The 22267-nt window shown below is 38.8% G+C and overlaps 1 protein-coding gene across 1 annotated transcript; it reads right to left on the bottom strand.

The window, feature by feature from the left end:
• Positions 1-410: 410 nt before the first annotated feature.
• Positions 411-1132, bottom strand: MPC1L (mitochondrial pyruvate carrier 1 like). The gene has a single exon (XM_006211843.4). The coding sequence runs from the start codon at positions 1048-1050 to the stop codon at positions 562-564; it is 489 nt and encodes a 162-aa protein (XP_006211905.2). The 5' UTR covers positions 1051-1132; the 3' UTR covers positions 411-561.
• Positions 1133-22267: the final 21135 nt, after the last annotated feature.

Here is a 22267-nt window from a genome sequence, read left to right as displayed (position 1 = left end):
CTTGGTCACCAAGAGATTCTAGGTTCTCTTGCTAAGTACTCCTTAAAAGCTGGATTTCACTGAATTCACTTAAACCCACTTGGAAGTATTTCCCTCAGTAGAAACAGCCCTTGGACATTCCTTTTTATGGTGTAAAGAGATTGTGGCTGTACCGAGTTTTTAAAGTCGTGTGCTACTAAGCACCTTTATTTGGCCTGGACACCCAGTACAAGTAACAAAAACGTATTTCCAAGAGAGCTTTAAAAAATCAATAAATTAGATAATTTGAAGTGTCATTCAGTCTTTCTCGCCTACATAAACTAACCCTCAAGTTACAGGTCCCATGAAGAGGAAGACTAGCCAATTCCCCTCACCTTCTAAAAAACATTTCAGGTCCCCAACACGAAATAAACCAAACTCAACAGCTTCAGTTCTGTGCTATTTGCCTTTTTTTTTTATTAACCAAACTGCAACTTTAAATCAGATTTGCACTGTTTGGGTCAAAATGAAACTTGTTATTGGTCTTTTCTCTAGGAAGAACAGTTCAGTGCTTGTAAGCTGCAAAGATTCAATTGGGCCCTCTCAATCATGACACAGCATCAGCGGATCCAAGTCAATGGCATCCTTGTAATCGTTAGCATCAGCCACAGAGTCGTCAGCTGCAGTGGTGATAAAGTTGGTAGAGGGTGCACAGACGGTACAGGCGGTGGCAGCGGTGGCGGTGTCAACAGTGGCCGTCGTGGCTCCACTGCCGTAGTGATAGATCAGGTAGCGGCCTGCCTGAATACTCTGCACCACCACGTTGGTGCCGTGACATGCCATCAGCAGCAAGTTGCGAGGCTGTACGCGGTAAGCGAAGCGCATGAAGGCCAGAGAGTAAAAGATGAGCGCTGTCGTCATGCGGCCGCTGATGATGTCCGGCGGTGCCCTCATGTCATTTAAGGTGGCCAGTGGGAGGCCCCAGTTGGCCACGGGACCCCAGAAGTGCGTGCTGGTCAGGTAATCCCGGAACTCCTTCGTCTTCATGGTCGCCACTGCCCTCCGCCACAGTGCTGCCACCGCCTCCATCATCGCCGAGCCGTGGGAGTGCCAACAGATTAACAGCCAACCGACAAATGACGTGGAGCGCAGAACCTGGAACGTCTGCCTCTTCTAAGACACCACGGGCCACGGCCTCGTGCCCTCGCACGGCTGCCGTAAAGTGCGCCAGCCAGCGCGCGCCGCTGTCGTGCGTGCCTTTCGTGCAGCAGGCGTGGCCTCACCCTCGTGCCTTTGCGCGGCTGCCGTAAAGTGCGCCAGCCAGCGCGTGGCGCTTTCGTGCGTTCCTTTAGAGCGGCAGGCGTGGCCTCGCCCTCGTGCTTTTGCGCGGCTGCCGTAAAGTGCGCCTGACAGCACGTGCCGCTGTCGTGCATGCCTTTAGAGCGGGAGGCGCGGCGTCGCTCTTGTGCCTTCGCGCGGCTGCCGTAAAGTATGTAGAGAGCTCGTGCCTCTCAGCGAAGGTGGGCGCTCCCTCTCCTCTTGGCCGTGCTGCTGCGGCCCCCCGAAAGCTCTTAGGGCTCTAGGTGCCACCCAGGAGGCGGGGGGCCTGTTTCTCCTCAGCTACACAGCGGGAAACTGCTTGTTCTCTCCAGTCTGTGGATAGTGTCTACAAGATGTTGATACAAAATTCTTCAACCAGGTACAGAATTTTCTTTTTTGCAGTTTGCCTGAGTGTTGCTTGCGGACATAGTGACATTTCACTTCTATTTCGGCATCTGGTTGTTAAGGACATTCTCCTACTAAACCACCATACAATAATCCACTCAGATACTCAACATTTAGTACAGTACTATTGTCTAATGTGTAGTGCATATTTAAGGGTTATAGTTTTATGGCTGTTTTTTTTTTCCTTGTCGGAGGTGGTGGGGGGAGATCCAGGATCCAGTCAAGATTCACATTTAGATAGTTATGTCATTTAAATTAATCTCCCTTAATCTAGAAGAGTTCCGAGCTTTTTTTGTCTTTCATGACACTGACATTTTTGGTGAGAACAAGTCAGTGGTTTTTCAGAATGGTCTTAATTTGGATTTGTCTGTTTTCTCTTAATTAAATTTAAAATTGGTTTTTGAAGGGGCAGGAATGCTGCACAGGTGTGGTTGTGCGTTAGTGGAGCACAGTAGGAGGCACGTGATATCACTTTGTTCCATTCTTGGTGATAGTAACCTTGATCATTTGGTTAAAGAGTTACCTGCCAGGTTTCTTCACTGTGTAATAAATAATCCAGGGGTAGCCTATTTGAGAGTGTATGGATATTATATTCTCAAAGACTTCCACATATTAACTCTTAATAGTTAATATCCATTGATGAAAATTCTTAATGACAAAACTGATGACTATTTTCACAGTGTTTTCTCCTTTTTTCCAATAAAAATAATAATTGTTGAAAAGTAATTAAGTATAGATTGAAAAGAAATTAAGTATACTTTGAAATACATTTAAGTAGTGATTTATAAACAAGCCCATTATACCTTTAAAAATACATTCATTATCTGTTTATTTACATCCCAAATATTTTACAAATATAACTTTAAAATATATTTTCATATTGTTCAAAAGGAAAGCAGCATAATTTTTAGATAACCCTTTTAGAGCACTGGGCTTCCAAATATGGATGACTGTTAGACTGGTGTAAATCAGTTTAGTATAAATCTGAATAAATCAGCAAGCATGAACTGAATGGCATTTTAGGCCTAACACTGCCAAATGCTCCAGTGTCCTAAAAGAAATGTAAGTTGCCACCCCCTGTCCACAAGAAGTCATCAGTACTTGTAGATCATTCCACGTAGGTTGTCACTAGGTTTTGATTACCTATTGTTGTAGAACAAATCACCCCAAAACATAGTGGCCTAGAGCAACAACAGTCCTTTATTTTACTCACATTTGCAGTTTGGGTGGGACTCAATGGAGACAGCTCATCTGCTCCATGCTTGGCCGGCTGGGGCAGCTCAGCTTGGGGCTGAAAGATCCACTTTTAAAATGGTTCACTAGTATGGCTGGCAAGATGATACTGGTTGTTGACTGGGAGATGGGCTGGGACTATTGGCCAGGAGGCCTCAGTTCCTCTCCACAGGCTGCTTGTGCTTCTTCCTCACAGCATGATGCTTAAGAATAAGTGTAACAAGAGAATCAAACGGAAGCTTATGTAGTAGGTGGAATTCTAAAATGACCCCAAATGACCCCTGCCCTTGCAAAATTTCCCCTTAAGTGTGGGCAGAACCTGTGAATATGATTTGATATCACTCCCATGATTATATGAAAAAAGGGAGTTTGCAGATACAATTAAGATTCCAAATCAGCTGACCTTAACATAGTGAGATTGTCCAAGTGGGCGCGACCTAATCACTTAAGGGTTTTTTTGGGTTTTGTTTGTTTTTGGCTTAAGACAACAGAAATTTATTCTCTCATATTTGTGGAAGCTGAAAGTACAAAATCCAGCAGGGCTGTGCTCCCTTTTGAGGCTGAAAGGGAGAATCTGTTCTCTGCCTCTTCCATCTTCTGGTGACTACAAGCATTCCTTGGCTTGTGGCCATATCACTCCAGTCTCTGCCTCCGTGGTAACATGGCCTCCTCCTCTTCTATACGTCTTCTGTCACAGGAGCCAATCTGGGTCTCGAGGTCAGAGACAGAGAAAGTCAGAGATTCAAAGTGTGAGAGGGATTTGATGTGAGGGAGATTCTCTATAGCTGGCATGGAGGATGGAGGTGGCCACGTGGCAAGGAATTCAGGCAGCTTCTAGGAGCTGAGCGCAGCCCAAGCTGACAGGCAGCAAGGAGAGGCAGACCTCAGTTCTGCAGCCACAAAGAACTGAATTCTGCTAACCACATGAGTGAGCTTGGAAGCAGATTTTTCCCCTAGACCCCCTGAGAACTCTGTCCAACCGACACCTTCATTTTGGCGGTGTGAGACCCTAAACAGAGAACCTGGCCATGCTGTGCCTAGAATTCTGAGCTATAGACTGAGAGCTAATAAATGGGTGTTGTTTTAAGCTGCTAAATTTGTGATGCTCTGTTGTGCAGCAGTAGAAAACTAATATAAGCTAAACTGGCTTTTATGGTCTAGTTTTAGAAGTTGCATAACATCACTTTCTCCAGTCAAAAGCCCACTCAAATTCAGGACATAGACAGGACATAGACCCACTGCTCAAAGGCAGGATGTCAGAGTCATAGTTTGAAAAGAAAGAGCATGTGGGATGGGAAATACTGCTGTGGCCACCTTTGGAAAATACAGTCTACCATATTACTTAACTTGAAATCACATACTTATGGAACACTGGATCTCACAGATTATCTGTGAAATGGAAATGACAGTGGGTACCTACCTCACAACAGTATTGTGAGATTTTAGCATGTTAATCCATGTCCAGTGCTTAATATAGGGCCTGGCATATAAGAAGTGCTCAGTAAATTTTAGCTATTATCATTGTTATCATCAAATCCAGCCCCCTTATTTTACAAATAAGGCATGAAACTTTAAGAGATGGTGTCATTTGTCATGGTGATGCAATGAATTCAGTATAGACCAGGCTTAAGGTTTCCTTTTCTCACATCAATCCTCTGCACAAATCACCTGACCATCTGATGTGTTTCTGTCTTTCCAGCTATGTTGTGAGTCCTGTTAGGCTAGGGAGGTTATCATCAAATGAGATATTCCTTCTCCCCACAAGGCTTTCTAATTTGTTGACTGGATGTGGCCCAAATTGAACAAGACGAGATCTGCCTGCTCAGAGGGGCATTTCGTAGCTAGAGGAATGGAGGTACACACAATGTTTAAGTGACTTTCCTGGTAGATTCCCAGCTGGTAGATGCCTAGCTAAATACAGTCTTGGTATAAGGTTTGGGTTTGGTAGGTATTTGTTGGTTGTTACAGTTGCAATGAATGGCCCAAGTGGAGGATAAGACACTGTAATGGAACTTGGCCAGCACTTGAAGGGAGACTTGAGAAAGATCCAGGGCTAGGAATGAGCAGAGCTGTAGAGAATCCTACCTGGCTGCAGGAAAGAGCCACAAAACAGTTTTAGGATTGGAGAACATCAGTGATGCTGTCCTGTGATTAGCCTTCCCCACAGATCAGTTAGTCCTGCTGTGTATGTCACTGTATTTTTTTTTTTTACTTTTCTTAAATTGAAATATAGTCAGTTTACAATGTTGTGTCAGTTTCTGGTTGTCACTGTATTTTAATAGATGTGACTAAACAGCTAAAGGTTTATCATTATTTTAGATAATATTTCTTTACCATTCATATTACTGGAAGTGGCATTTCTGTTCTCTGTGCCACCTCTTCAACGTAAAGCCATCGGGCTCTCTCTGTGGCTTTCAACTCAGAGACACGTGAACATGGCAGACAAGTTCGCTGTCATGTTTCAAAGGAAAATGATGGGAGAAGACCGGAAAATACTAAGATAGATTCCTGCCTTCTCCCAGTCTGTTGAAAATGTGCCATCTCATACTTTCTTCTAACGAAGATTCCAGGTCACAGGTCTAATGACATCTTGCTTGACGTTAATGACCCTGTGCCCACGTGACCCCTCAGTGAGTTCCAATGCAGTGGATCATGGACAGCACATCTTTTGATTCTAATTAATTTCCTTTTTTAACTTTTTATTCTGAAATAATCTCAAATTCACAGAAAAGTTGAAATAGTTTAAAAACAAGAATGACAAACAAGAAGTGTGCAAAGAACTCACATATACCCTTTGTGGAGATTTACCAACTATTAACATTTTGACACATTTGCTTTATGGTTTTCTTTGCCCCTACGAATTTCAGAACTTCTATGTCTTTTTCTTAAACATACGGACACTCATGGACATTCTCTTACATTACTGTGATACACTTATTGAAAGCAAGACATTTACCATTGATACAGTACTGTAATCTACAATCCTCATTCAGATTTTACCAGTTGTCCCAATAATGTCTTGTATAACAATTTTGTTTTTCTAGTCCAGGATCCAGGCCAGGATGACACGTTGCATTTAATTGTGATGTCTTTTTAGTCTCCTCTAATTTACAATAGATCCTCTGCCTTTCCTTGACATTGATGACTTTGACATTTTAGAAGAGTACAGGCCAGCTGTTTGATAGACTGTCCCTCAGTTTGGGTTCATTTAATGTTTCCTCATGACTACCTTCAGGGAGTTTGTGTTTGGTAGGAACCCTGCAGAAATGGCATCCTGTGCCCAGCCTGGCACCTTAGGAGGCACATGATGTCTGTGAATCTGGTTACCAGTGATACCAAGGTACTGTCCACTAGGTTTCTTTGCTGTAAAGTCAGTATTTTCCCGTTTGTAATTCAGAAGTAATTTGTGGGGAGATACTTTGAGACTATGCAAATATCCATTTGCTCATCAGATATTTAACCTACTAGTTTTAGCATCCGTTGGTGATTCTTGCCTGAATCAAGCATTACTCTAACGATGGCAGCATTTTTTTTAAAATGATTTTCTGTCTTGTACTTTAAAATAAAAGTCAGAAATTGAATTTCATTAGCGTTGCCCTGGAACGCTGGCCAGCGTTTATAGAACATAAGACTATCCCTGAATTATGGCTGTGAAAACGCAGCATTTAGGATTTGGGTATTTTATGAATTTGTTTTTGCCACATCCTATGCTGATTTCCTTGGAATAGTTGCTTTCAGATTCTACCAAAAGCAATAAATAGCCTAGTGCCTCAAGAGAAGCTGGATGAATAAAACAATAGGCCGATATATTGGCTCAGCTATTTTCAGTTACTGCAAAAAGTAATTTTAGAGCCATCTGTGGCCCTGATTCTAATCTTTTGCCTTCCTATGCTGTTTTGTTTTTTTTTTCCCTCATGTGAATACAGTGGCTGAAGGCTGGGTGGTTGTCCAGCGTCTTCCAGTAGCTACAAGACCATCAGTTAGGTGTGTTGTACCTTAATTTCTCTAGCTATAAAATGCCCCTGTGTCATAATCTGGTCTTGGTCCCTTAGTGCAATCAGGTGTCAGGAGGGGATCATAGGGTCCAGCCCCCAGTGGACCATGGCTTCCTCCCATCTTCTGTATCATCTCTGCCTTATTCTTGTGTCCTCAGATCAGGTCAGTGGTGAAACAAGCAGAAAAGGCTGTGGGCCTTCCTCCCCTCCACGCCACCTCCACTCTCCTGCCAGGGCCCCATTTGGAGGGTCCTGTCACCAGAAATAGATTATTGCCTACTCTTCATACTTTGTCTTTGCACCAGAAATGAAAAACCTTTTAACCTTTTAGTGAGAGGACCATCCTTTTTTTTTTTTTTAATTGAAGTATAGTCAGTTACAGTGTGTCAGTTTCTGGTGTACAGCGTAATGTTTCAGTCATACATATGCATACATATATTCATTTTCATATTCTTTTTCATTATAGGTTACTACAAGATACTGAATATACTTGCCTGTGCTAAACAGTATAAACTTGTTTATCTGGTTTTGTGAGGATTTTCTTGTATTTCTGAAGTGAGAGATACTCTGTCAAAGTTCAGTAGGTATTCTGTGCAGATTGTTCTGTTTTTAGATGTAATTTTTGCTGTATTCTTGGAGAGGGTGAGCTATATACATCCTTCTACTCCACCACCTTGGCAATCTCTCTCTATCCAGTGTATTAAATCTTAGAAAAATTTTATTTTTTAAAACTTTATTTTGAAAATATTTCATACTTAAAAAAAATTTGTTGCAAGAATTCAGAGAACTCTCACATACACTTTCCTCAGATCCGCCAACGTCAGGGTTCTAGCTGGGAAGCAGGGCCACTGTTTGTGAGGAGGGATTTATTACAGGGAATAGATGGAACAGTGCTAGGGAGGTGACGAGGTCTGATGGCAGAGCTGGAGTAGGGAGAGTCACCAGCCAGTTAATGCAAGGAGCTGGGCCTTCTGAGAAGCCTCGGCCAAAAATCTCGTACTGGGCCTGGTGAGGGGACCCTGTTGGTGGGTCCAGCAGTCAGGAGGAAAAGCTGGCCACTGAACAGAGGATAACAGAACAAGCTGGAATCTGCCAGCACTTCTGCATCTGCCTTCTACTGCATTTAACTCTGGTCACCTTCTGAAAGTCATTTTACTTCTGTGTTCCAAATCTCTTCCAGTGATCTCGGAGCCAACTCTTACCTGGAACCACACAGGGAAGGGGGATTCTGGGAACCGTGGTTCTGGGTCAACTAGCCTGACGCAGTACAAACCACTGCAACCAATTTTAAACTTTGACATGTTTGTTTTTTTGTTCTCTTTAAAAATATGCATGTGTATGTGTGTGTGTATCTATATATGTAACATATGTGTATTTATGTTATATATATATTTATGTATATATGCAATAAATTGAAACATACATGACTGTTTGATCTGAACCATTTGACAGTAGGTTGCAGACATCTTTACTCTTTAATACTTCACTATGTATTTCCTAAGAACAAAGATGATTTCTGATTTAAGCACAGTATACTTATCTTTTTTTAAAGAATTAACAGAATGCAGTAATCCAATCATAAAGGACAGTCAGATGTGCTTACAACATATTTAAGAGATCAATTATCTAAGTTATAAATAGTAAGTAGTTCATTTGTGTCCCTTTTTTTTGATTCCACATATGAGTGATATCATGTGGTATTTTTCTTTCTCTGGCTTACTTCACTTAGAAAGATGATCTCCAGGTCTATCCATGCTGCTGCAATTGGAATTATTTTATTCTTTTTCATGGTTAAGTAGTATTCCATTATATATAAATATAAATATAAACATATATATATATATCTCACATCTTTATCCATTCATCTGTTGATGGACATTTAGGTTGTTTCCATGTCTTGGCTATTGTAAATAGTGCTGCTATGAACATTGGGGTGCATATGTCTTTTTGAGTTAGATTTTCTCCAGATATATGCCTAGGAGTGGAATTGCTGAATCATATAGTAAGTCTATTTTTAGTTTTTTAAGGAATCTCTATACTGTTCTCCATAGTGGCTGCACCAATTTACTTTCCCACCAGCAGCGTAGGACGGTTCCTTTTCTCCACACCCTCTCCTGCATTTACCCTTTGTAGACTTTTTAATGATGGCCATTCTGACTGGTGTGAGGTGATATTTCATTGTAGTTTTGATTTGCATTTCTCTAACAATTAGTGATGTTCAGCATCTTTTCATGTGCTTGTTGGTCATCTGTATATCTTTGGAGAGATACATATTTAGGTCTTCTGCCCATTTTTTGATTGGGTTGCTTTTTTTTTGATATTAAGGTGTATGAGCTGTTTATGTATTTTGGAAATTAGTCTTTTGTTGGTTTCATCACTTGCAAATATTTTCTCCCATTCTGTAGGTTGTCTTTTCCTTTTGTTGATGATATCCTTAGCTGTGCAAAAGCTTTTAAGTCTAATTAGATCCCATTTGTTTATTTTTGCTTTTATTTCCATTACTCCAGGAGCTGGTTCAAAAAATATATTGCTTTGATTTATGTCCAAGAGTGTTCTGCCTATGTTTTCCTCTAGGAGTTTTAGAGTATCTGGTCTTACATTTAAGTCTTTAATCGATTTTGAGTTTATTTTTGTATATGGTGTTGGAGAATGTCCTAATTTCAGTCTTTTACAGGCAGCTGTCCAGTTTTCCCAGCACCACTTATTGAGAGACTGTCTTTTCTCCATTGTATATTTTTGCCTCTTTTGTCGTAGATTAATTGAACATATGTGCATGGATTTATTTCTGGGCTTTCTGTCCTGTTCCATTGATTTATGTGTCTGTTTCTGTGCCAGTACCATATTGTTTTGATTACTGTAGCTTTGTAGCATAGTCTGAAGTCAGGGAGTGTGATTCCCCCAGCTCCGTTCTTCTTTTTCAAGACTGTTTTGGCTATTCGGGGTCGTTTGTGTTTCCATACAAATTTGAACATTTTTTGTTCCAGCTCTGTGAAAAATGTCGATAATTTGATAGGGATTGCAGTGAATCTGTATATTGCCTTGGGCAGTATGGCCATTTTAACAATATTGATTCTTCCAATCCAAGAACACAGTATATCTTTGTTTGTTTATGTCATCTTCAATTTCTTCCATTAGTGTTTTATAGTTTTTGGAGTACAGGTCTTTTGCTTCCTTGAGTAGGTTTATTCCTAGTTATTTTATTGTTTTTGGTGTGATAGTAAATGGTATTGTTTCCTTAATTTCTTTCTCTGCTGTTTCATTCTTAGTGTATAGACATGCAACTGATTTCTAAATGTTAATTTTGTATCCTGCAACCTTACCAAATTCATTGATGAGTTCTAGTAGTTTTCTGGTCGCTTCCTTAGGGTTTTCTGTATATAGTATCATGTCATCTGGAAAAAGTTTTACTTCTTCATTTCCAATTTGCATTCCTTTTATTTCTTTTTTTTTCTCTGATTGCTATGGCTAGGACTTCAAAAACTATGTTGAATAAAAGTGGTGAGAATGGGCATCATTGTCTTGTTCCTGATCTTAGGGGAAATGCTTTCAGCTTTTCCCCATTAAATACGATGTCAGCTGTGGGTTTGTCATATATGGCCTTTATGTTGAAATATGTTGTGTCTTTGCCCACTTTCTGGAGAGATTTTTTTTTATCATAAATGGGTGTTAAATTTTATCAAAAGCTTTTTCTGCATCTATTGAGATGATCATGTGGTTTTTATTCTTTGGTCTGTTAATGTGGTGTCTCACATTGATTGATTTGCACATACTGAAAAATCCCTGCATTCCTGGGATAAATCCTATTTGATCATGCTGTATGATCTTTGTAATGCATTGTTGGAATCAATTCACTAGTATTTTGTTGAGGATTTTTGCATCTATACTCATAAGTGATATTGGCCTATAATTTTCTTTTTTTGTGATATCTTTGGTTTTGGTATCAAGGTGATGATGGCCTCATAGAATGAGTTTGGAAGTATTCCTTCCTCTGCAATTTTTTGGAATAGGTTACAGAAGGAGAGGTGTTTACTCTTCTCTTAATGTTAGTAGAATTCACTTGTGAAGCCATCTGGTCCTAGATGTTTTTTGGGAGTTTTTAAATTACTAATGCAATTTCAGTACTGGTAATTGGTCTATTCATATTGTCTATTTCTTCCTAGTTCAGTCTTGGGAAATTGTGCCTTTCTAATAAATTGTCCATTTCTTCTATATTGTCCTTTTTGTTGGCATATAGTTGCTGATAGTAGCCTCTTATGATCCCTTGTATTTCTGTGGTGTTGGTTGTAACTTCTCCTTTATCATTTCTGATTTTATTAATTTGGGCTCTCTCCCTTTTTTTCTTGATGAGTCTGACTAAGGGTTTATCAATTTTTATATTTTCGAAGAACCAGGTTTTTGTTTCATTGATCTTTTCTATTGTCTTTTTAGTCTCTATTTCATTTATTTCTGCTCTAATCTTTATTTCTCTTCTTCTACTAACTTTGGGTTTTGTTTGTTTTTCTTTCTCTAGCTACTTTAGGTGTAAGGTTAGGTTGTTTACTTGAGATTTTTCTTGTTTCCTGAGGTAGGCTTGTATTGCTATAAACTTCCCTCTGAACTGCTTTTGCTGCATCCCAGAGATTTTGAATCATTGTGTTTTCATTATATTTGTCTCAAAGTATTTTTTGATTTCCTCTTTGATTTCTTCAGTGACCCATTGGTTGTTTAGTAGCATACTGTTTAGCCTCCACCTGTATGCATTTTTTGCATTTTTTTCTTGTGGTTGATTTCTAACCTTATAGGTAAGGTCGGAAAAGATGCTTGGTATGATTTCAATTTTCTTAAATTTGCTGTGGCTAGCTTTGTGGGCCAGCATGTGGTTGATTCTGGAGAATGTTCCATGTACACTTGAAGAATGTGTATTCTGTTGCTTTGGATGGAATGCTCTATAGATATCAATTAATTAATGTGTTATTTAGGGCCTGTATTTCCTTATTGATTTTCTGTCTGGTTGATCTGTCCATTGAGGGATGTTAAGTGGGATGTTAAGGTCCCCCACTATTATTGTGGTGTTATCGATTTCTCCTTTTATGTCTGTTAACAATTGCCTTATATATTGAGGTGCTCCTATGTTGGGTGCATATATATTTACAATTGTTATATCCTCTTCTTGGATTGATCCCTTAAGCATTATGTAGTGTCCTTCTTTGTGTCTTGTAACAGTCTTTATTTAAAAATCTATTTTGTCTGATAGAAGTATTCGCTACTCTAGCTTTCTTTTGGTTTCCATTTGCATGGAATACCTTTTTCCATCCCTTTACTTTCAGCATGCATGCGTCTCTAGCTCTGAAGTGGGTCTCTTGTAGACAGCAAATATATGGGTCTTGTTTTTGTATCCATTCAACCAGTCTATGTCTTTTGGTTAGAGTGTTTAATCCATTTACATTTAAGGAAATTATCAATATGTATGTTCTTATTGCCATTTTGTTAATTGTTTGGGTTTGTTTTTGTAGGTCTTTATTTTCTCTTTCTTCTTTCTCTCTTTTCTTGTGGTTTGATGACTAGAAAAGTTTCTTAAACATTTGTTGTAAAGCTGGTTTGGTGGTGCTGAATTCTTTTAGCTTTTTCTGTGAAGCTTTTGATTTCTCCATTAAATCTAAATGAGAGCCTTCCTAGATAGAGTATTCTTGGTTGTTTTTCCCTTTCATCACTTTAAATTTATCATGCCACTCCCTTCTGGCCTGTAGAATTTCTGCTGAAAAATCAGCTGATAGCCTTATGGAAGTTCCTTTGTATGTTATTTGTTGGTTTTCTCTTGCTGATTTTAATATTTTCTCCTTATCCTTAATTTTTGTCAATTTGATGACTATGTGCCTCAGTGTGTTCCTCTTTGGGTTGATCCTGTGTGGAACTCTGTGCTTCCTGGACTTGGGTGACTGTATCCTTTCCCAAGTTAGGAAAGTTTTTGGTGATTATCTCTTCAAATATTTTTTCAGGTCCTTCTTTCTCTTTTCTCTTTCTGAGACCTCTATAATGTGAATATTAATGAGCTTCATGTTGTCCCAGAGTTCTCTTGAAACTACCCTCATTTCTTTTCATTCTTTTTTCTTTTTTCTGTTCTGCAGTAGTGATTCCCACTAATCTGTCTTCTAGGTCACTGATCGGTTTTCTGCCTCATTTAGTCTATTCTTGGTTCCTTCTTGTGTGTTATTCATTTCAGTGAGTTTATTCTTCAACTCTATTTGGGCATTCTTTGTATCTTCTAACTCTTTGCTTAAAAACTGCTCTGTGCATCTGTACTTCTCTTGCATTCTCTGAACATCTTTGCTATCATTACTCCAAATTCTTTCTCAGGTAAATTGCCTATCTCCTCATCACCTATTTCTTCTTCTGGGATTTCATCTTGTACGTTGGCCTGGAAGATATTCCTCTGCCACCTCATACTGTCTATCTTTCTATTTGTATTTTTAGGTAGGTTAGTTACATCTCACAACCTTGGAGAAGTGGCCCTCTGTGGGAGACATCCTGTGTGTCCCAGCAGTACACTCCCCTCTTGCCACCCAAGGGCCAGGGTCCAGCCAGTCCCAGGGTAGAGTCTGGCTTGTGTTTGTGGATTCTTTCCATAGGCTTTGGGATTGTTGTTTTATTTCTGGTGTATGTCCCCTGATGGATGAGGCTGGGCTAGAGGCTTATGCAGGTTTCCTGGTAGGAGGAGTCAGTGCCTGCCCACTGCTGGGTGAAGCTTGGTCCTGGACCTCTGGTGGGTAGGGCCATGTCTAGAGGTGTTTATGGCTCAGAAAGTCTGCTGATGGGTGGGTGTTCCCACCCAGTATGTTGTTTGGCCTGAGGCTTCCCAGCCCTTAAGCCTACAGGCTGTTGGATGGGGCTCAGTCTTGTTGCTAATGATCCAATCAAGATGTCAGCCTCCAGGAACGCTCACATAGATCAACACTCCCTCCACCAGCTTTTAAATCCCCTGGTGAGCCGTAACTGTCCCCTACCTCCCCAGGAGATCTTCCAAAACTAGCAGGCAGGTCTGGCCCAGGTTCCTATGAAATCACTGCCTCTGCCTTTGAGCGTGGCGCACGCAAGATTCTGTGTACACTTCCCAAGAGAATGAAATCTCTGTCTCCCCCAGTCCCATGGGGCTCCTGGAGCTAAGCCCCACTGGCCTTCAAAACCAGGTGTCCTGGGATCTCCTTTTCCTCCCAATGCCAGAAACCCAGGTTGGGAGCCTGACATGGGGCTCAGACCTCTCACTTCTGTAACTTAATTATTCTTCAGCTTGTGGGTCACCCACCCATGGGGTGTGGGGCCCGATTATATCGTGAGCACGCCCCTCCTACCATCTCACGTTAGTTTCCTCTTTATGTTTCCAGTTGAAGATCTTTTTTGCTAGGTTCCAGTAGTTGTTTTTAGCACTCAGTTGTGGTTTTGTTGTAGTCGCCCACAGTATAGTTATCACTGATTTAATGTTGTATATAATACTTTATGTCATTATGAGCCATACAGAACAATGGAACAGGATAGAAAGCCCAGAAATAAACCCATGCACTTGTGGTTAATTAATCTATGACAAAGGAGGCAAGAATATACAGTGGAGAAAAGATAGTCTCTTCAATAAGTTGTGCTGGGAAAACTGGACAACTGGACAGCTACCTGTAAAAGAATGAAATTAGAACATTCTCCAACACCATATACAAAAATAAACTCAAAATGGGTTAAAGACCTAAATGTAAGACTAGATACTCTAAAACTCCTAGAGGAAAACCTAGGCAGAGCACTCTGACATAAATGGCAGCAATTTTTTTTTTGTATCTGTCTCCTAGAGTAATGGAAATAAAAATAAACAAATGGGATCTAATTAAATTCAAAAGCTTTTGCACAGCAAAGGAAACCATAAACAAAATGCAAAGTCAACCTACGGACTAGGAGAAAATATTTGCCAAGGATGCTATCGACAAGGGATTAATTTCCAAAATATATAAACAACTCATACAACATAATATCAAAAGAAGAAACAACCCAATCAAAAAATAGGCAGAAGACCTGAATAGACGTTTCTCCAAAGAAGACATACAGATGGCCAACAGGCACATGAAAAGATACTCAAAGTTGGGAATTATTAGAGAAATGCTGATCAAAACTGCAGTTAGGTATCACCTCATACCAGTCAGAATGGCCATCATTAAAAAGTCTACAAATAAATGCTGGAGAGGGTGTGGAGAAAAAGGAACCCTCCTACGCTGTTGGTGGGAACATAAATTGGTGCAGCCACTATGGAGAACAGTATAGAGATTCCTTAAAAAACTAAAAATAGATTTACCATATGATTCAGCAATCCCACTCCTGGGCATATATCTGGAGAAAACTCTAACTGAAAAAGACACATGCACCCCAATGTTCATAGCAGCACTATTTACAATAGCCAAGACATGGAAGCAGCCTGCGTGTCCATCAACAGATGATTGGGTAAAGAAGTTGTGGTGTATGTATGTGTGTGTATATATATATGTATGTATTTATGTGTATATATGTGTGTATATATATACACACATACATACAATGGAATACTACTCAGCCATAAAAAATGAAATAATGCCATTTGCAGCAACATGGATGGACCTGGAGATTATCATATTAAATGAAGTAGGTCAGACAGACAAATATCGTATATCACTTATATGTGGAATCTAAAAAAAAGACACAAAAGAGTTTATTTACAGAACAGAAACAGATTCATAGACTTAGAAAACAAACTTATGGTTACCAAAGGGGAAAGTGGGGGTGGTGGAAGAATAAATTAGGAGTTTGGGATTAACAGATACATGCTACTACATATCAAATAGATAAACAGTGGGGACTACTGTGTAGCAGAGGGAACTATATTCATTATCTTGTAATAACCTATAATGGAAAAGAATCTGAAAAATTATACATATATAACTGAATCACTTTTCTGTACACCTGAAAGTAACACAACATTATGAATTAACTACACTTCAATTTTTTTAAATGGTTAAAAAAAACAGTACGGCCCTAGAAGTGGTATTGCTGGGTCAAAGGGTAAATACAAATTTAGTTTTGTTAGATATTGACAAATTCACCTTCCGTTTTGCGTTCTCACAATGTTCAATAGTGTTCTTTTACCGCACAGCCTTGTCAACAGAGTATATTGTGAAGCTTTAGAATGTTTGCTAACCTGATAGATGAGAAATGGTATCTCACTGTGGTTTGTTTTATAACAGCTGTATTGAGGTATAATTCACATACCATACAGGTCACCCATTTAAACTGTACAGTGATGCAGCGGTGTTTAGTATAGTCACAGAGCTGTGCAATCATCACTAGAATCAATTCTAGAACATTTTCATCACCTCCCAAAAGAAACCGCATACCCATTAGTAGTCCTTCCTCACTCTCCCCTCCCCCAAACCCCTGGTAACCTCTAAACTAGTTCCTGACTCTAAGGAGTTGCCTCTTCCGGGCATTTCATATTTGTGACATTTTGGTCTGGCTTCTCTCACTTAGCATAGTGTTTTCAAGGTTCATCCATGTGTCAGTACTTCATTCCTTTTTATGACGAAGCACTGTTCTATGTGGATAGACCATATTTTGTTCATCCTTTCATCAGTTGATGGACTTACGGGTTGTTTCCACTTTTTGTCTCTTATGAAGAGTGTTGCTGTGAACATTTGTGTACAAGGTTTTATGCGGTTGCATGCTTTCGTTTCCATCGAGTAGATAGATACCTAAGAGTGGAATGGCTGGGTATCTATGGTAACTCTGTGTTTTATCTTTTGAAGAACTGTCAGACTGTTTTTCCAAAGTGGCTTCAACATTTTACATTCCCACCAGCAGTGTGTAAGAGTTCCAATTTTTCTGCACCCTCCCTAACACTTGTTACTCTTTTTATTACAGCCATGCTAGTTGATGTTCTCAGTGTAGCTTTAATTTGCACTTTAAAAAATATTTTATTATTGTATATAGGTTTATTTATTTTAATAGAGGCACTGGGGATTGAACCCAGGACCTTGTGCGTGCTAGGCATGTGCTCTACCACTTGAGCTATACCCTCCCCCAACTACACTCTTATTGTGAATGATTTTGAATATTTTTCAGTTTAAGGGCCATTTTAATATCTTTTTAGGTGAATTGTCAATTCATGTCTTTGGCTCATGTCTAAATGGGAATTTTGGACTTTCCCCCCTCATATTTTGAAAGCTCTTTAATTTGTTAGAAATATTAGTGCTGTGTGAGGTATGTTACAAATATTTTCTCCTAGTTTGTCACTTGCCTTTTGACTTATGGTGTTTTTAGCAGCATTACTCATAATAGCCCCAAACTGAATGGTTAGACAAAATGAGATCTCTCCCCACAGGGAATACTATTCAGTAATAAAAAGGAATAAACTATGGATACGTGCTATGACACAAATGAATTTCAAAAACGTTATGCCCAGTGAAAGAAGCCAGATACAAGAGACCACATATTGGATGCTGTAATTTATTTAAATGCCCAGAAAAGGCAAATCTAGAGACAGAAAGTAGATGAGTGGTTACCTGGCTCAGGGGGTCACAGTGGGAAATGGGATCAACAATAAATGTGCATGAAAGCTCTTACTGGGGTTGATGAGAAGGTTCTGAACTGATTTATGGTGATGTCGCACAACTTGGTAAATTTACTACATCATCTTTGAACTGTACACTTGAAATAGGTGTATTATATGATATCTAAAATATGCTTCACTAAAATTAGGGGGAAAATTACATTTTTGGATAGTCAAATTTGTCAGCCTTTTCTTTTATTGCATCTGGATTTTGATTCAAATTAGAAAAGCTGTTCACTACATTCTGTCTGTAAAATAATTTACCCTGTTTTCGTCCAGTACTTGCATGGTTTCTTTCTCTTAAGAATTTAAATCTCTCATTCATTTGGAGTTTGTTTCATGTGTATGTTGGGAGATAAGGATCTAGTTTTATCTTTTCCCAAATGGGTATCCTGTTGCCTCAATATCATTTATTCAAAAGTTCACCTTTGATCAGTGTTTTGAGATGCTCCCTTTCCCATATACTAAACTTCTATATGTACGTCAGTCTGTTTCTAGACTTTCTATTCTTTTCCATTGGCTTATCTATTAATGCATCAATGCCATATTGTTTTAATCATAGAGGCTTTGTTTTAACGTCTGGTAGAGCCAGTCACACTTGTAACTTCTCCTTTTCACTATTTCCTTAGTGTTCCATATACAGACTTTAAGATCATACCTGTCTAGCTCCATTAAAACATTTTTATTTTCATTGGGATTGGATTAAACTTGTTAATTAACTAGGAAGAACTGACATTTTTATGGTGGTGTTGTGGGTTGAATTTTGTCCACCAAAAAGATGTTGGCTTTTTAACCCCTGGTACCACACAATGTGAGCTTATTTGGAAATAGGGCCCTTGCAGATGTAATTAGTTAAGATGAGGTCATACCTGGAGTAAGGTGGGCCCTGAGTCCAATGTAACTGTTGTTCGCGTAAGAAGGAATTCTGCCTCAAGACTAACATAAAAATACAGTCTGAGTTTTCAGCCTGCTGACCTGTGCTCACAATCAGATGAACCAATTCCTTAAAATAAATCTGTGTGTATGTGAATATTTTTTTTTCATGTATTCTCTGGAGCACACTGACTGATATACATGATATTTTCCTATTCAAAAAGATGTCTTTTCATTTGTCAAGTCTATTTTTGTATCTTTTAGGAGTGTTTCAAAATTGAAACTTGTTTTCTCTATCTATGATTCTAAAGGGCAGCCAGGCTAGATAATAATATTCGTGGCTTGCATTTTTCTTTCCTTCGGTTTCTTGAAAATGCTGTTCCACCCTTGAGGTGCTTTGCGTGTTACACTTGAGAAGTCTGATGCCAGGCAGATTTTCTTGTCCATATAAGTAATTTGACCTTTTGCCTGGAAGGCCTGAAGATCTTTTGCCTTAAAAGTCGAAAATTTTATTAAGATGTGTCTCAGACTTGATAGATTCATGTCAGTTTCCTAAAGTACATGGTGGGCCATTTCAATATGTAGATTTGTTTTCTCTTATTTCTGGGAAATTTTCTTGGCTTAAGAGTTTTAAAAAAATTAGTTACCTTCCATTGCTTTTCTTCAAGGATTCAAATTATATGTATGTTGGAGTTTTCTTACACATTTTCCATTTCAACCAGTTTTTTTCTGTGACCCTTTATACTTATTTATCTGATTTTCATTTTCTTGGGTTTTCCCACCCATTCTTAGTCAATATCCTTTATTAAAGTTTTGTTTGAATCTATTCTCGCTGGGCTGCCTTGTAATTTATTCATTTTAGGTGGTTGTCTTTTACTTCAATCTCTTTCCTGAGTTAGTCAACTCTCTTGCATTTCTACCTGTTGTTTGTCCATTTCCATTCTTAGTTTTTGTGTTTCTGATGTTAGAATTTTTTTATATTGACAAATGTATTCCAGAATATTTCATTCATTTTGGATTTTAGTATTAGAGTTTTCTTTCTTCTGCTTCATTGTTGGCTCTTATGGGGAGAATTTTTATCGGCTGATTTTTATTTTTTGTTTTCTTCTTAAAGTAGTTTTGCATTGAGTTAAATGTTTTTCCTACTTGCAGGCATTTTGTGCTAGTTCAGTAGCACCTCCATGTCCTCCCAAAGAGTAAACAGGGTTGTTGCCACACAGGCAGGGAGTGGGGTGGAAGGACAGGCAGGTACTCTACTGGGGCAGTGCTTCTGAGCTGTGGTAAAGGGACAGCACGAATTTTAACTTTTAATTAAAGATTCTATTTTAATTGCAAATCCACTGTGGACCAATATTTTTGTATAATACAATGAAAATTAACTACCACGAAAATGAAATTTTTTTGAATGACAAAAGCCCAATTGTTTTATTATAAGATAAAATTGCATTTTAATCAATATGATCAGAAGAAACAAAAAAATTTTTGAAACTGTATACATTCATTGAAAGTGAATATGTAGGCAAATAATAACCTATTCATAACTTTATCATTCCTTAATTGTTAACTAAATAAAAAGTTATGTGTCAAAGCAATCCCTCTGCATTAAATGTCCATATACACACTTTGAACAGAAACCATGGATATTAACATTTAAAGTTTTAAATGTGACAAATAGGCTTGGTTGCTTGTTAGCCTGATTGAGGTTGGACTGTTGACAGCGCTACACGTAGTGGATGATATATAGCTAGACTATTTCTATGTTTTGTCTTAATAACATTTATAGTAGAAACTAGTCTCGCAGAGTATGTTGACAAGAATGGAAGAAGAGATTTTAAAGTAATTCAGCAAGCTTGGTTGGGATAATTCATTTTAAATTTTCATCCACAATAAAAGCAAGGGACGACTCATTCTCAAAATGTTTTCCGATCTCCATCCTGTTTCAACAGTTTATGATGTAAAAGTTGGAGTTAAATATAAATTCTGAATTTTTTTATATACTTTTGGGTAACAGTTGGTAAACGAACCTTAAAATATCTCCCATCAGAACATGGTTTGGTTGTGCACGACCAGGCCACAGCTTATACTATTTGTGACCCACCATGCAAGCTAGTACAACACCCACGCTGGGCTGTACCTTGTGCAGCAAGATGAGTCTGTTGATTGTGTTTGGATATCATGTACTGTCAAATTGCTATAAAAATTTCTCAACACTGATCTCAGTTTTTGTACTTATCACAGTGCAGACTGGCACCAGCCCTTGGGCCACTTTGAGCAGCTCACCTGGTTGACTGGCAAAACTGGAGGACTCAATCTTCAGGGATACTGAAGGTAAAGGGAACATAGGAGTGGTAGACAAAAAGTCGTAAAATCCAACCATGACCTTGCTATCTTTTGAAACAAGAGCCGTAACATTTACCCCCCGTTCCTTCCTCATTTTGTCACATATATGTTTAATATTCCAGCTGATACCACTTTTTATTTCCTTACCGCCCTCCTCACCCACCTTTCTTCCCACCACATAAAGGTTGCTGGTGGTTAACTTGAAAATGCAGTCCATAAATATGTCATGTGGTGCCAGAAAGTAAACAAATACTCAAAAATGATATCAAAAGGACACAGGAGCCAATGAAAGGGGCTTCCAGTGACCAAATCTGGGACAACTAAACAACAACATGATAGTAATGGATTACAACACAGAGACTAAAACAAGTATCCATGAGTTCATGCTGATATAAAATAATGAACTAAATAAACTGATGGGGAAGAAGGGAAAGCTCTTCTTTACAGAATTCCAATTAATAAATATAGAAAGGATGATGGAAAGAGGAAATCATCATTTGGCCAACACCACAGTAATCATTTCAGGCAAGAATCATCAATGGATGCTAAAATGGTCAAAGTATGATGAAAGAATGAGATATAAATGTGTCTTAAAAGGGTCTAATCACAAAAGAAAAAATAGTCACTTTATAAGGGAGAAACCTGACAGGTATGACCTTAACCATAGTTAGTGTCACCAAAGATTAGACATATTGATATCGTGTGCCTCTTGACATCATGAGCAAGTATCAAACCAAACCAACCAAATTAAGGGACACTCTATAAAAATAATTGGCCATTACTTTTTTTCAAAAGCGAACTATCCCAGAGTAAAGGAGATGAAGGAGACCGGACAGGTATATGCAAAGTGTGCTCCTGAATTGGATCTTGGTCCAATAGAAGGTCACTAGTAGGATAATTGACTTAATTTAGTAACCAGTTTGTTCCTAGCACTTACAACCAAGAAACTGGCTCATATTTATCATTGGTTCAATGATGGGTCCAAGCAGAGTTCCTTGAATTTAGTACCTATTATCATAGTTCATAGTAAGTTTTCACAAACCTTAGAGCATGTTATCCCAGTGAACACTGATTTTCACAAACTTGGAGTATTACCATCCCCATTATATAGAGTAGAAACTCTGGTTCAGAGAGGACTAAGAGATCTGCCCACGATTGTTCAGCTAGTAAGTGGTGAATTGGCTAACTGAATTCATCTGTATTTTAATCACAGTGCTTCTTAAGTAATGCCTTCTTCTGACAGTTCTTTATTTCTCTAAGAAACCACTGCATAGTCATACTATCATGAAAAGACTAGAAAGAAACCTACCTAAAGGCAAGGCTGGAAGGCTCAATGCCACTGCATGCTTTGGAAATTGTTCATCATCCATTGAAAAGTAAGCTTATGGCTTCCATATTATTTGGTACCGATGAAAATGGATTCAGGTATTATGCCTTCAAAAAAGACATAGCTAAAGAAAATAAAAATCAATTCTGTATTATTCTTAATAGAACTAGGCTATAAGCAGTATCTACCACATGTAGCATCTCAGATGTTTTATAAGCCTGGAATATT

Source organism: Vicugna pacos, chromosome X (assembly GCF_048564905.1).
Source record: "Vicugna pacos chromosome X, VicPac4, whole genome shotgun sequence".
Classification (NCBI taxonomy): domain Eukaryota; kingdom Metazoa; phylum Chordata; class Mammalia; order Artiodactyla; family Camelidae; genus Vicugna; species Vicugna pacos.
Note: the sequence above shows the minus strand (reverse complement) of the source record. Positions and strands in the feature narration are given on the sequence as shown.